The sequence below is a fragment of the Larus michahellis genome, chromosome 14 (assembly GCF_964199755.1).
Source record: "Larus michahellis chromosome 14, bLarMic1.1, whole genome shotgun sequence".
Lineage (NCBI taxonomy): Eukaryota > Metazoa > Chordata > Aves > Charadriiformes > Laridae > Larus > Larus michahellis.
Genome location: NC_133909.1, coordinates 5,787,426 through 5,801,791, shown reverse-complemented (window position 1 = coordinate 5,801,791; position 14,366 = coordinate 5,787,426). Strand labels below are relative to the sequence as shown.

General features: G+C 40.5%; 1 protein-coding gene across 19 annotated transcripts in view; it reads right to left on the bottom strand.

Annotated features, from left to right (window-relative positions):
* TNRC6C (trinucleotide repeat containing adaptor 6C) overlaps window positions 1–14,366 on the bottom strand; it is a 104,413-nt gene that overhangs the window by 54,562 nt on the left and 35,485 nt on the right. For all 19 annotated transcript variants that reach the window (XM_074608062.1, XM_074608068.1, XM_074608064.1 and 16 more), the window contains exon 4: window positions 1,759–2,085. In XM_074608062.1, the coding sequence (XP_074464163.1) occupies window positions 1,759–2,085 (327 nt within the window). The remainder of the gene's footprint in view (window positions 1–1,758; window positions 2,086–14,366) is intronic.

The window sequence follows — 14,366 nt, the reverse complement described above, 5'->3', positions numbered from 1 at the left end:
TAAAAGAAGTCTAAACCCTCAAGGTACAAATGCATCTGGCAAGATCAAAGTCAGACAGCTAGTACTCTACTCTTACAAGCTGCATTCTTTTATGGATTATGTTATGATTTACAGTGGAGACTTTGTTTCATGATTTACAGTATGTTTCTTAAAGACTAAACAAAGATGTTTCAGATATGTCTACAACGATGCTTGGAAGACGTCTAATATTGACCCTCAGCCAACCTGAGCCACTTGAGTTGGGCAATCTGTCTCTACCATATAAATAACTAATTTCTGAAAATAAAAAACCATCTCTCTCTCTCTATATATATATATACTTTTATATATATAAATATATCTAACACAGAACATTAATCTGATCGTTAACAAACACCTCCAAACCAAAAAGAAGCCATGAACGGCAGCCACCATCCCTGCTGAACTGGGATTCACGAAGCTGGGAATGCTGCTCTAACTGGGGGGAACTGATTACTTCCCATCTCACTAAAGCCAAATACTCGAGAATACAGAAGCAGAACCTCTTCCCCTCCCTAAAACCCCAACATTTTAAGTAAATAAACAATTGTTTTATTTTGCTTTTTCAGATTTGTGTTTCTGGGGAGTAGCTGAGTAATACTGTCAAATGCATCTCGATACCCATATTTCTATCTTATCTAACTAAAACTTCTAAGCACAACACCAAATCACTTTCTCTGCTAGAGTTCAGGAGCCCAGCAGCAAGTACAGCAAAAATGGTGAAAGATTCACTAATGCCCAAAGGGAAAAACTGCAGACAGTTCAGATCCAAATTTTGTGATGTCTGACAGCATGAGTGATAATGAGGAACACTTGAGATCAGAAAAATTCCTAATTACTAACAGAAATTACTAATATTCAAGATATCAAACCCCTCCTTGTGCCTTAGTCCAGATAACTTTTTCTAAGCCATAGATAACTGTACCTTAGAACACTCCCTGCTTTGCCTAACACGACATACATATACAGCAATGATGAAAAAGGTGATTTATACCAATTACTGACTAAACTCATCTCCACTGGAAAAGTTAAAGTTCCACGATCTCTAGAACAGAAGAGCAAATACGAAGAGAGCTGCTTATTTTCTCATCAGCAGCTTCAGGAAATAAAGGTAGCTAAGAGACTTACTACTCAATACGTTATTTCCGATAGGCAAAAGGTCAGTGTGTCTACCTGCAAAGGATGGAATGTAAGTGGTAGAAAGGCCTAAGATACCAAATTACTTTTCCCAAAATACTACTTTGCTAATGTGAAAATAACACTTGAGAGCATAAGCAAATAAAGGCATAAAAGTGTCACAAGACAACATAAGCAAAGTTCCTATTTTTCATTTATATATACATGCAAAACTCTCTTTAAAGAATATTAAAAATGCCAAAATAATAGTCAAAAACTTGGAAATACCTGAATTAACGATTCTTCCATAAGAATGATCGCTAAAGAAATACCCAAATGTCTGCAAGATCATATCCATTATAACTACCAAAGAAACTGAAAAAAACTGGAAAAAGACCCCACAGGTCTGAGCATCTAAATAATTAAGAAAACCTTTCATAACTGGATCCAAGAAATGACATAATACACTCTAAGAAAAAGAGCAACAGCATACACTCCCCTTTAAATCCTGTTGTTTTAAGACAATTCTTAACATTCCTTAAGTTTTAGCAACACCCGTGCTAACAGTGGAGGGCACAACCACATAAAGAACCAGCCGACATCCCACTGGGTTTCCATTCTTACCGGTTTGGGTCTTACTGGGATGATGCTGTCCACCTGCTCCTTGCTGCGGAGGAGGACTGGCCCCTGCTTGTCCAGTACCTTGTGCTGGGCTGGTGCCGGTCAGAGTCCCAGTGGGCAGTGGCTGACCCCGCTTTAGGAGCTGCTTCTGTTCTTGCTGGCGGAAGCGTGGAGGCACCTCACGAGGCAGGTAGCGGGACGCAGCTGGCTGCTGCCCATTAGCAGACGCACGCTTGCCATTGCTGCTGTTGGTGATAGTGCTGGTGGAAGTACTGGTACCGGTACCGGCAGGTTGGGGCTGGCTTAAACTGGTCTTAATAGGTTCTGGCACTGCATTAAAAAGACAAATAAAAAATTGCTTTAATATCAGAAAAGTTATGTTTGGGTTTTTTTTCTGGAACTAAGCAAAAGGATAATGTTTTTCAGTCTCTCAAACAACAATTGGCAAAACATAGACTATAAAATACATAAAATATATTCTAAATAGAAAAATGTTACAACCAGAACTCAGGGCTAGTCTACTATGTATGTAGCCTCTTGAAACATTTTATATAATCATTTTGAAATCTATGTCTAAAACCACTTATTTTGTATAGCTGTCAAATTTATGTACCAGAATACAGATCCCCCACTGAAGTGCCCAAGAGCCATCCCTGCACTTTGTGAAGTTCCCAAACAATGTTCCTCTGCAGAGCACTTCTCCTTTCCAAACTGACACTGAAATACATAAACCACATTTCAGTTTTCTACCACATACCAGTTTTCTACACATTTGCAGAAGAGAAGCGAATGGGCACGAGGACAAATGTGCTGCACCATTCTTCTTCCCCCATCACAAGCGACTACAGGAAAACTGTCTCATCTGTAGTAAGACGCACTCGACTTCAGCTGCAAAATGGATTCCCACGTGTAAAGCATGAACGTTATTTTAATCACTGTTAGCACTACTTTTAATGATAAAAAAGGTTTTGTCTTTCACAGAAAGGTACTAATTCCCCAGTGTATGCAGAGCACACCCACTACAGGTACCAAAGCGGCCCAGCAGTTCACACTAGGACAGAAAGAACACCTCAGCTTATCTCACCTTCTCTCTCATTTAATGAATGTATTGACCAGTCTGTAGGATGGGCCAAAGACATACATTTGTGACTAAAGTTTACATTGCAGAAAAATAACTTTTTACAGTTATTTGTACATCAGTATTCATTTTAACTGCACTGTAAATGACTGCACCCATCTATAGAGCACCCACCGCCTTTCTAGTTCTGCAGGTTCTCAGTTTGGGATGTGAGATTGCATATATTAACATCAAATCACGCTGCCTATAGCCATGAAAGCATAAATTTTCAGGCTTCTAATGATCTCCCAAAAAACAAATTAAAATACCTGATCTACCAGCTTATTCAGCACTCACACAAAGCTTTTGTTTTCCCATGGTCTTTACCTAAACCTTTGTATCAGGCATTTCAGGACACCCCAGTCTTCTACATTTGCCCTCCAGGCACACACTTGATGTACGCCACACTAACCCTGCCTGAAACGAGCAGGCCAGATCCACGCTGCGCTGTAGTGGGCTTTGCTGGCACAGCTTGGCACGGAGAGGTCAGCTGTGCCAGGGCTCTTCAGGAACAGCCCCGAGGGAGCTGGGATGGGGGTACCGGGAGCGCAGCAGCACAACGCTGGCCGGGGATGGCAGCGCCTGGCGGGGAATCGCACCGGTTTGCTCAGCTCGCTTGGCAGTGTCTGCCAGAGCCGCCCAGAAGAAAGAAACCCTTTGGGCCTCCCAGATGCACAGAACCAAGTGTTCTTCCAGCTTGTCACAAGCATAATAATCACAGAATGGCTGGGTTGGAAGGGACCTTAAAGACCATCCAGTGCCACCCCCTGCCCTGGGCAGGGACACCTCCCACCAGCCCAGGTTGCTCCAAGCCCCGTCCAGCCTGGCCTTGAACCCCTCCAGGGATGGGGCAGCCACAGCTTCTCTGGGAAATCCAAGAAGTATGGTTCAATAAGTGCAAAATCGCCTCTCTGTTGTTATATATATGCTATAAACCAGCGCCCAGCCCCTCTCCAGGCTCTGGCACACCTGGAAAACTGACTGACTTCCCCAACAGAAGGCGTGAGCAGGCACCAAGGGTGTCGAGGGTGGTGTCACAGTGATCAGAGACTTAGACAAAGGAAAATAATGCCAAGTTTGACAGCAGCCATCAGCACTTTGCTTCTCAGACTTACTTTGGAAGCATAAGCAATTTCACCTGTGCTTACTTCTATAACAAAAAAGGAACTTTGACTATAAAAAAAATTGAAGTACCCGTAACATCTGAAAAGCAGAAAAAAAGCTGTATGTGATTTGACCATGGCCACAAAATTCAGGAGGAGCACTCCAGGCATAGTCTGATCCGCCAAAAATACTAAACTATTTCAGCCAAGAAGTTTCTCCAACTGGGACACAGACTAGCCACACAACAGACTAGCCACACAAGCCCTGGGCCAGCAGATCCGAGGGAAGAGCAGTGAAGAGGTAGCAGAGGTGGCAGCGGGATGGGGATGAGGACCGCTCCCTCCATCACTGCCACCTGACGTCTCACCCAGCCAGCTCAGCCCTGGCCACCGAACACTGTCGTGCTCCAAGGTCCCGATCAGCTGGGAAAAAAGGCTGGAAGGGACAACCACATGGCAAAGCGAGAAAATAGAGCCTGCTTCGATTTGCTTATTTTTTTAAACTACGAAAGAATTTCTCCATGGAATTAAAAAAGGGTGCAAGGGCATTAAAAGCACTAACTGGCACAATACCAGCAGAGTCGGTATTTGTCTGGCCCCAAGATTTTCTTAAGGCATATTAATTAATTTGAAACATTTCAGAGAGCGAGACAGGCTGCTTTTTAAAAAAGTATTATATTCTCAGTGCTGTATATATAAAAATCACATCTGATACTTCCAAATAGATGTGCATATATATAAGCCATCACTAATGCAAGTCATAGAATACACAACACTTTTTGCTTTAATGTAAATTAACAAAGCTGTCTCGTCACAAAGGTCTGGCCAGAGACACTCGATTTCAGTGTTAGAAACAATGTTCCCCTTTACATATCTGAATCACAGACGAGAAAAGAACAAAAAAAATCAAAATACCAGAATCTCTGTACTTTAGAAAAAATATTTCTGCATATTAATATTATTGCTTTTTCCTCTAATCAACACAGCAAGGTGTTTTTTATTTTGTACATCAAAACCTCTTTAACGTTAGTCAAATGGAAGTTCTTGCAAGAATACTGTGTATACAAATCACAGTAGCTGGAAAATAACCGTTTAATTATACCACTGACAGGAAATAAAGCAAAAAGAGTGAACAACATCATAGGAATGGGCTCCATTCCCAAATTTCAGCTTCATATCAGGACAGAATTGAGCCTTCAAATTTAGACTTCAAATACAGCAATAATACTTGGAGAATATATGTTACAAAGACAATACGACTGTATTCTTTGCAAACGCTCAACACCTATTTATTAAAGTCATCTTCAGCAACGTTTAAGCAGCAATTTTCATTTGATATGCACCGTGAGAAATACCTACCGTTCAAAGTGTCTACATTAGATTTCCTAATTATTAATTGTCATACGATATTTGCTCTAAGAGCTTCTTTATAACCCACGTAGACATTCCCCTTTCCCGCAAGGGATGCATTTTCACATGATGGCTATCCCTCGCAGAAGGTACAATGTACAAAGCCATCATATTTCAGCCAAGTGCAGGCTAAAAGCAGAGCCAAGAGCAGCCTTTTGCCTGGAGCAGGCGGTGCCTGCGGGCGGTGGGGCTGCGGGAACAGGGGTGCTCTCTGTGCTAGACATTGAATCAGCCCCAAGGATCAACCTGCCCGTCTCTAGAGAGCCCTCGCCAGCCCCTCGAGGAGCAGCCAGACTCCCCTTTCACCTGAAAGTAACACACGGTCACGGCTAATCTTCTGTGGGCAGCTGTCGGAAATCCAGGAATTAAAATGTATGGCTAAATTTGCCTTAACACTAAAAATATTCTTTAAAATGTATGGGGGAAGGGGTTTAATACAAAGTGATTTTCATAACTAGCACATGATTAAAGAGCTAAAGCAAAAACATTTCAGCAGAAAGCCTCTTGCAAAAATACAATTAAAGGCAGAAAATAAAAGCCTTGAGATTGCTTGCTCTTAAGATGTTTGTGATGGGTATCTGCTTATTCCACATTCTGAGAGCTGAACATATACTAAACAATGAGCTTGCTCGTAATAATTATCAGTACTTAATGGTATCTAAACTTCTTAATCCAATTTTACCCAAACAAATCCAATAATTACTCCATATGCTTTTTGATGATTACAATCTCGGGAATCCCAACTGCATAAAAAAGTGTTACGAGCAATTGTAGGTGGATTTTATTAATATAATGAATAGGATCAGTCTAACAGATTTCAATTACAACAATAGCTTTTAAGTACATTTCTATGACATAAGGAAAGAACATGCATAAATGAAAGAAACTGGTTAAGCCACATAATACTGATTTATGGCAGCTTTTTCCTTTCGTTCACCTCATTAACATTTCTGTATGTTTCAGAATCCCCCACTCCAGCTCTATAAAACTTGCGTTTCTAAAGCCTTCAAGGACCAGACATTCCAGAAGAGAAACAGTTAAACCCAGAAATGCATTCTTGGCTGCTACTGTGACAGGATTTATTTACAGCTTCTATTAAACACAGCAGCTCCATTACAAAGTGCTGGATGTGAGAAGAATTTTTGATTATACAATGCCAATGCCTCACTGCGTTAAACATATCATGCCAGTGTATTTTTTTTTTTTTTTCCTTCAGCAATTCGTTCAGGTCATTGTTTGATGGGTTTATGAATTCATTACAGGAAACAGATGGATCCCATAATTCAGAGCTATTCTCCCAGCCAATCATATGGGCAATTTTTTTCCTCATCTCGCTCCCCCCTCCAAATCAACCTTAATGAAGCCACTTCCTCCATGTCCAATTCCCCGCACACACACACACACGCTGTAGCGACAACTGGCGCTTATTAAAGCAACCTCCGAACACTAAATGCTTTTGGAATAAAACTGAAGAGGAGCACACTCAGACACGGACACCCCTAGGATGTCAGACAGAAAGCCATGAACTTACCCAAGTCGGGCGAAGATAACCAAAAAAATCAGGATCGTAGTGGGCAAAAATAGATGTTCTGATTAGTAAGAAATCCATTTTTCTAAGCTGAAAAAAGTCGTTCTTTAGGAAAAAATTGTTCCCCCCCCAATCGACTTTCAAAGGATGAATTTTCATTTAGCAAATTACCTCCTTTGTCTACTAAGCACTGGTATTTTTTATCCACAGTGACATCTACTGGCAAAACTAAAGGTATTTCAGTAAACTATTGCATAAAAACCTACTTCCTAATGTTTCTATACAAAAGTGGGTAATTTTCTGTCTGGATCTTCCCTTCCCCAAGCACACAAACTTCTCCTGAAAGAAAAAGCAGAAAAGTTACAATCTAAAGCCAAGAGAAGTCCCAAAATTATTTTTCAGTAGTACTCATAATGGCTTTTACAAAGTAACCAGAAGCTGCATTTTGACATCAAAGCCCATATTCAGGGTTAAAAGTAAAAATATATGCATTATTATGGCCTTAGAACTTGAAAATCATTTCTTTAAAGAAATGCTTTGATTTTGTATTTTCTGAACTTATCATTTATTTAATACTATGAAAAAGTGAAGTCTTTTCCTGGTTTAACTTTATTTCCCCCCGCCGTGTGACCTCCTGGCTGACCATAGTGCATCTTCTCCTGCTGCTTCTTCCAGACGTTTCCTCTCCACTTCTCTTGAATTTTGCAACATTTCCTGCCTCCTTCCTTAATCTTTCAACATCCTGCTTCTAAAACCTCTCCCCAGAACCTATTTTCCCCAACAGTCTCCACAGTCTCCTCTCACTTCTACCAACTCAGACCTCCTATACAGAGCTTGATTTTTTTGATCCAGGAAATTTCAAGTCAGACTTGGAATTAGGAGGAAGCTGCAAAGTTCACGGAAAACCTCTAAATCATTAGGATTTCTTGATGTCTTCAATAACTTCGTGTAATCAGTGGTAGGAGATAACCAAGATGTACCATCTAATCCCTCATCCCTGCACCAGTCTGCTCTCTGCTCTACAAGGAGTGATGGTATACGGTGTCATCATATACCCACTCTCCGCCTCCTGCCTCCAGAAATCAGCTTTAGTTCTTAATAATAGCTATTCCTTATATATCACCTAAATGCCAACTGATTAAAACTAGTATTTTAATGTATTATTATACACTGCATTATTAATTAGAACAGCCAGAGCTTACAGCTCCAGAAAAGAAAAAGAAATCAAAGCTCTGAATACATATCTACCCATCTAGACCTGCACCAGCTTATACCAAAAAAATCACATTTGAAAAGTCTTTTTATGACAACAGGAGAAAGAACGTGGTTTTTTTAAATGGATTCTGAAAAAGACAGACATTTCGTTCAGGAAATACCTACAGGTGAGGGCTTCCTTCTTTGCTTTAGAGTAGTTTTAAAGCCATGTTTACCACTATGTTCGTTGCCTGATGGAGCTCTCAAACCATAAATAAATGGTTCTGGTTCCAAGGGAGAAGGTATCCATGCTGGGATGAATTCAAACCCCACTCTGATCTGCTTATCTGAACATATTTCACAGGCTTCATCAAGATATGAGCATAATTTATTCTAAAACTACATTCATATGATCATTGAATGAAGTTAGCAGATAACTACCCACCATAAATTCATATACGTTAAACGTTGCAATTTTTTTGTTATCTATTCAGTGGATTGCAGCTCAGTCAAAAATTAATTCCTAATTTTGATGCTGGGAAACCTCCTTTGAAAATATGTCACCCAGAAACATTTTACAACCATCTGTGGGAAGCCGGTGTTTTATGAGGAAATCATAACTTATAGGGCCCCTAGTGACAAGCCAGTCGCAAATCATCTTCCCAAGAGTGAGACTTTCATATTACCTCTTAGAAATTAAAGGTTTTATTTCGATCTTCATTCCTGGATCTGCTAGGACCATATAAATATTAAAGTAAGCTGGAACATATATTCCATTTGGTTGTATTTCACAATTTTTGAAGTACTAAACATTCTTTTCTTAAACAGACATTGGCGTTAGTACTGTGCCTTGTTCAAAGCTCCCTGCTGGTTGACCGGCAGCTGGCAGACTAACCAGAATAGATAAGCATTAAATTCAGATTAAAGAGACCTCAGCAGACAGGTGGGAAAGGGAGGTAATAGCACTAAGACACAGTCCTGCACCCAGCTGCACATCTCAAGGAACCTCTGGGGAATCTCTGACCAAATTGGTCAGGGTCAGACAGGAATTTCTGAAGCTAAATGGGGAGATCAAGATAGGAATACAACCAAACTCATAAAGCCTCATTTCCTTATGAAACTAGGTCAAAAACATACCCAGAAAATGTATTTATTAGAGCATTTTTCTGTAGTTTTATATTAAGTGTCTCTATCAGGAAGTGTAATGATAGGACAAGGGGTAACAGTTTCAAACTGAAAGAGGGGAGATTTAGATTGGATGTTAGGAAGAAATTCTCTCCTGTGAGGGTGGTGAGCCCCTGGCCCAGGTTGCCCAGAGAAGCTGTGGCTGCCCCATCCCTGGAGGGGTTCAAGGCCAGGCTGGACGGGGCTTGGAGCAACCTGGGCTGGTGGGAGGTGTCCCCGCCCAGGGCAGGGGGTGGCACTGGGTGGGCTTTAGGGTCCCTTCCAACCCAAACCATTCTGTGATCCTGTGATTCTATTTTTGCAGAAGTTAATATTGCCAACTTCTCTAACTATAAAGAAAAGAGCAGAAATCTTTTGGGGAAATTTACAGGAAAAATTAAACAAATTATACCTCCATAAATCATGGAATAATGGAGGAATTTAAATATTTAAATTACTACATTTTAAACAGATACCACCTCAGTTACTGATGGAAAAACATCCAATATCCATACGATATAAGGGACTCTTATCTATCTGTATGCAAACAAAACCTCTCCAAGTCACTAGCACAAAAGTTTGTGACCTGCTTTTAGTCCTTGTGCCTTCTCAAGTAATTCCACATTCTTTCCACATTCCTACCCGCACTGACACTCTTTACTTTCTTACCCTTATTCTTCTCCCACCTCTCCATCCTGGGGTCTTGACAGCACATGCACGGTTCAAGTTTGTCTTAATAAACCCACCGTTGCTCTCCCTTGTCTTCAGACCTCTGCCCCCTCCCCAGCACTTCTCAGGCCAACCTTTGTCTGTAAACTGAGCTGGAAAACCTTCCAAGTTGTCTAATGGTATTTCCTTCGGTAGAATTTGGTGTCTTAAGGCACCCACTTCATCAGAAACATTTATGCCTTCCTTGAATCTGTCCCTTGTTCACTCTTATAATCTTTTTCTCCTCTTCTGTTTTTCTTCCTAATTCATTTAATTACAGGTGTCACCTTCTCAACTGTTGTCTTTCTGCAAAGGTCTGAAATAGAGAAACATTCAGGACTTCACCCACCTCTCTCTATTCTGACTCTAGAGCAGTATATCCACAAATCCAGCTGACCCCTGACTCCTATCGACACTCCTTTCTTCCTCCCTCCACTCACTCATCTGCTTCAGTTCAAACAAATTCGACCTGTTTTCTCACTTTTTCCATCCATGTCCCATCTTCTGAAGCTCCTTCCATACATCTTAACTTTCTAATGATGTCTGATATGAAATTCTTGCTTGATATTGTCATACGCAAATTGGAGGAATGTGAACTAAATGTAAAACGGGTGGAAATATTCTCTGGGAGAATCAATGGCTTGCTGTCAAAACAGAAGTATGTTTCAGAATAGATTCCACGGGGACTTGATCTGAGCCTACGCTGTTCAATGTTTTCGTTAACAACTGGATGATGGACTAGAGAATATCCTTATTAAACCTACAAATGACGCCAAGCTAGAGAGAAGGAAGATGGGAGTGATCAGATCGCTGCGTGGTGGGATCAGAGCTCAGCAATGATGAACTGGGGAAGTGGTGTGAAAAAAGCAACTGCGATTCAATAAGGAAAATCATTTTATTAGGCAGGAAGACTTAAATGCAGAATGGCCATCAACTCATCCCACGGCAGTTCTGGAGAAAAAAATCACCATGTCTTAGATCGCAAATGAGACAGAAGTCAAAAGATCAGGCTATTGTAAGAAGACAAGTGTTGTAATGGAATAAATAGCCACCTATGAGGCTCAAAGTAACTCTTCTCCTTCAGTCTGGCATCTTAAAAGCTTTCACTAAAGCACTGCCCATACCCACAGTTGACCATCTCTCTTCAAGAAAGAGCTGGACCACCTGGAAAGAGTACAAAGGAAAAACAAATCTGGAAACACAAACTACCACAGCAAAGTAGTAGTTCAGTCTAGAAGACAATGGGTATACAAAGCAAAAAAAAGAAAAAATACAACGGAAGATGAGGAAATAATTTGCTCCATCCGACAGTAAGACAAGACTTGCTAGGTTTAAATAGCAGCCAGGGAGATTAAGATTTAAATTTCTAACAATAAGGATGATTAAGGATTATCTGCAGACATGATACAGGTTTGGTGATCTTGTCTCAGGGCAAAAGGATGGAACAGATGACCTCTCAAGAACCTCTCCAGCATTATTTTTTACAATCCTGCAAGTAAAACAGAGCTCCAAATCCATCTGAGTCACTTCTCCCACTTCCCTTATCCATGGCAAAGAAATCTTTTTTCCCCCAGGTTGATAGTTACAGCACTGTCTCCAGCTCCTGCTGTTTTTTAACTAAGTTTAAGACATAGTCTTTCTTCATCTGCCCCGGTTGTCCAGACCCTCTCCATTTTGTTCTTGATTAACGTTAATTTGATATTTTATCAAAACCGAATGACACGTTGCCCCTCCACCACAAACAGGTTTGCATTCTCTTTGTAAGCCCAGCACAGCCCACCCTGCCGCAGAACTTGTGGGCAGCAGACAGCCCCAGCCCAGCTCTACCAATACAACCCAATATTCGCAAGTATTACTGTTCTTATAAGAACTGGAGAAGCCCCTAATAAAAACATAGATCCTTGCATACTTCAGAGCTCAGATACTAGATTTTGTTTCCTTTTCTTGAATCGCATCTAAATTTTTTTCTTTCAGATCTGTCAGCAGAGAGGGTGCCAAATACTTCTTTAGAGAGAAAGATAAAAAACCTGTTTTGTGCAATTCAATATGTATTTTTAAACGTTTTCTTCCATCCCATTCTACGTTATTCAGGTTGGTTTCACATGGAGCAGTCTTGTGAAGAATACTTATACTTTTAACAGCTTCTAATATTTTCCTCACTGTTTTCCTCCATGTTAGCACTGATTACAATTTTAATTTTAAATTCACAATTAATTAGCTGTGCCATTAAAAATGGTACAGCCAATTAGGCTGATAGGTTGTCATCAACAATAGACTGATAATCCAAAGCAAATATGATGCTCTTTCACTGCAAGTCAAACTCTCTTACGTTTACCGAAGGCTCTGAGTGCACACACATGGTTTTACCACGGCCTAATTGATGAACAGAAATTGGACCATACACATCAGGCCTCAAATTTAAAGTCCAAGCTATGAATCAAGATTCTGGGTAATGGAACAGTTAAATTATCATAGCCACATTCCTTCAGGACATGAACTGACAACAGATGGTAACTTTCAAGACTTAACAATTCGTCTGTTTTCTTTCAAGAGATAGTTCTCCAATTCACAGGCGACATGAAGCTGACATTTATGAATTCATGTAACTCAAATACCAGTATTAATCACGTACATCACTCTACGCACAGACTTGTCCAAATATGCTCCCATTGTAAAGCAACGACAAATAAAAAAGAATATATCTTGCTAGAAGCTGGTCTCTAGACTATATTTGTCCTGAAGCCTCTGACATTTCCGCACAGGCATATCTCCTTTAACATGCCATTATACGTTTAACTTTGAATTCAGACTCCCATAAACTCAATTCCCAGCTCCACAGCAGGACACACTGACATTAGAAAGCCAATTTGCCTATTAAAAAAGGAAAATAATGAAGCTATTAGAAGTTTTTAATTACTCGTGTTAATAACATTAAGAAACAGCAGCATTAAGAGCTGTCTAAGAAGGCCAGAAGGGAGAGACGAGTCACTGCTGAGATGACTACCTTGAGCAGGAAACTCAACAAGACGTGAGAGGCAGCTCTGAAGGAAGAGAGGGATTGCTCGGGTAGCACTGAGAAACATTTGCAGAGTTTAGTCAGGTTTCTGATATAAGACTTTCCTCCTATAAAGTGAGTTCAGCCCTTTTCACAGCTAGAGAATTCACATCTTGTATTCCTTCCCAGAGTTATTTAGAAATATCTAAACTCCACCAACTAAAGACACACTCAGCAAACACACTTGAAGTTCTAGCCTACCAACAGGATCCGACAGGCTCTCAAAACACACAATCTCAACAATTTGGTAACACAGTAAGGCATTACACCATTTTATGTATCAGGAAGCAGTCACAGGCATGACTTGTTATAAATAAGACTCCCTCCTTCACCTCTGCTCTCACCCTCCCGACCCTTCCTAAGCGTTGCTCCAGGCAACGCAACCCCATCAGTAACTAGACAATATGAGAGTCAGAGAAGACAGGAAACAGCTTAGAGTTAAATCACCAATGCTAACGCTATCATCACTGCAAGTGCTAGTGGGAAAATCCAAGCATATAACAACAGATTAAATAACTTCATACAGAGTCACGTAAGAAGCCAGGGCAGAACCAGGAACTGAATCCTTTAATTTTAAGCTGACTGTGTGTATTTAGTTTCATTAGACAAAGTTTTACACACAGTTTTCATATTTAAAGGAATTTTTTTAAAAAAAACAAATTTACAAATGGTGCTAAGTTATCACACTGGCGACATTCTTCTGCCTTAATTCAAGAGGCCACTTCCAGGCACAGACAGAACAGTAAATATTTTTTACAATAGAAATCTACTCATTGTTAAACTAGTCGCACAAACAGATAAATATGAAAATTCACAGTAATTAGTATGTTCACAAGAAACTGACAATTAGGATAATCTCATTGTCAATCGGTTTACTGTATACAAAATTCCATTTGCACCTCGACCAGTAATGCATCTACAGGTCACAGTTCACATGAACAAGCCTTGAGACTGGTGTAAAACACTACAGAAAGCAGGGCAATCCCATGGATCGCCATCTTACAGATTAACGCGTGGGTTTTTATTTCAGTAAGCAGAGGCAAAAATCCTATTATAAACAAACCTGTGCCTCAGGAAGTGATTACTGCCTCTACTCTGTCAAACAGCCGCTCTTAGAATCAGCGCTTTTGCAGCGGAATCCGCCGGGAGTGTGGAGGACCCAGCTCACTCCATACGGCGTCTGAGGTTTGAAGAGATGCTGAAGGCACCTCTTCAGTTGAGGCTCAAAGAGAAGAGAGTGAATCACAGCGTAAATGCTTCCAGTTTCAAATACACAAGTGGTTGAGGACTATAAAGAGATACCTCATATATCCATTGTTCCCATCTTGGATT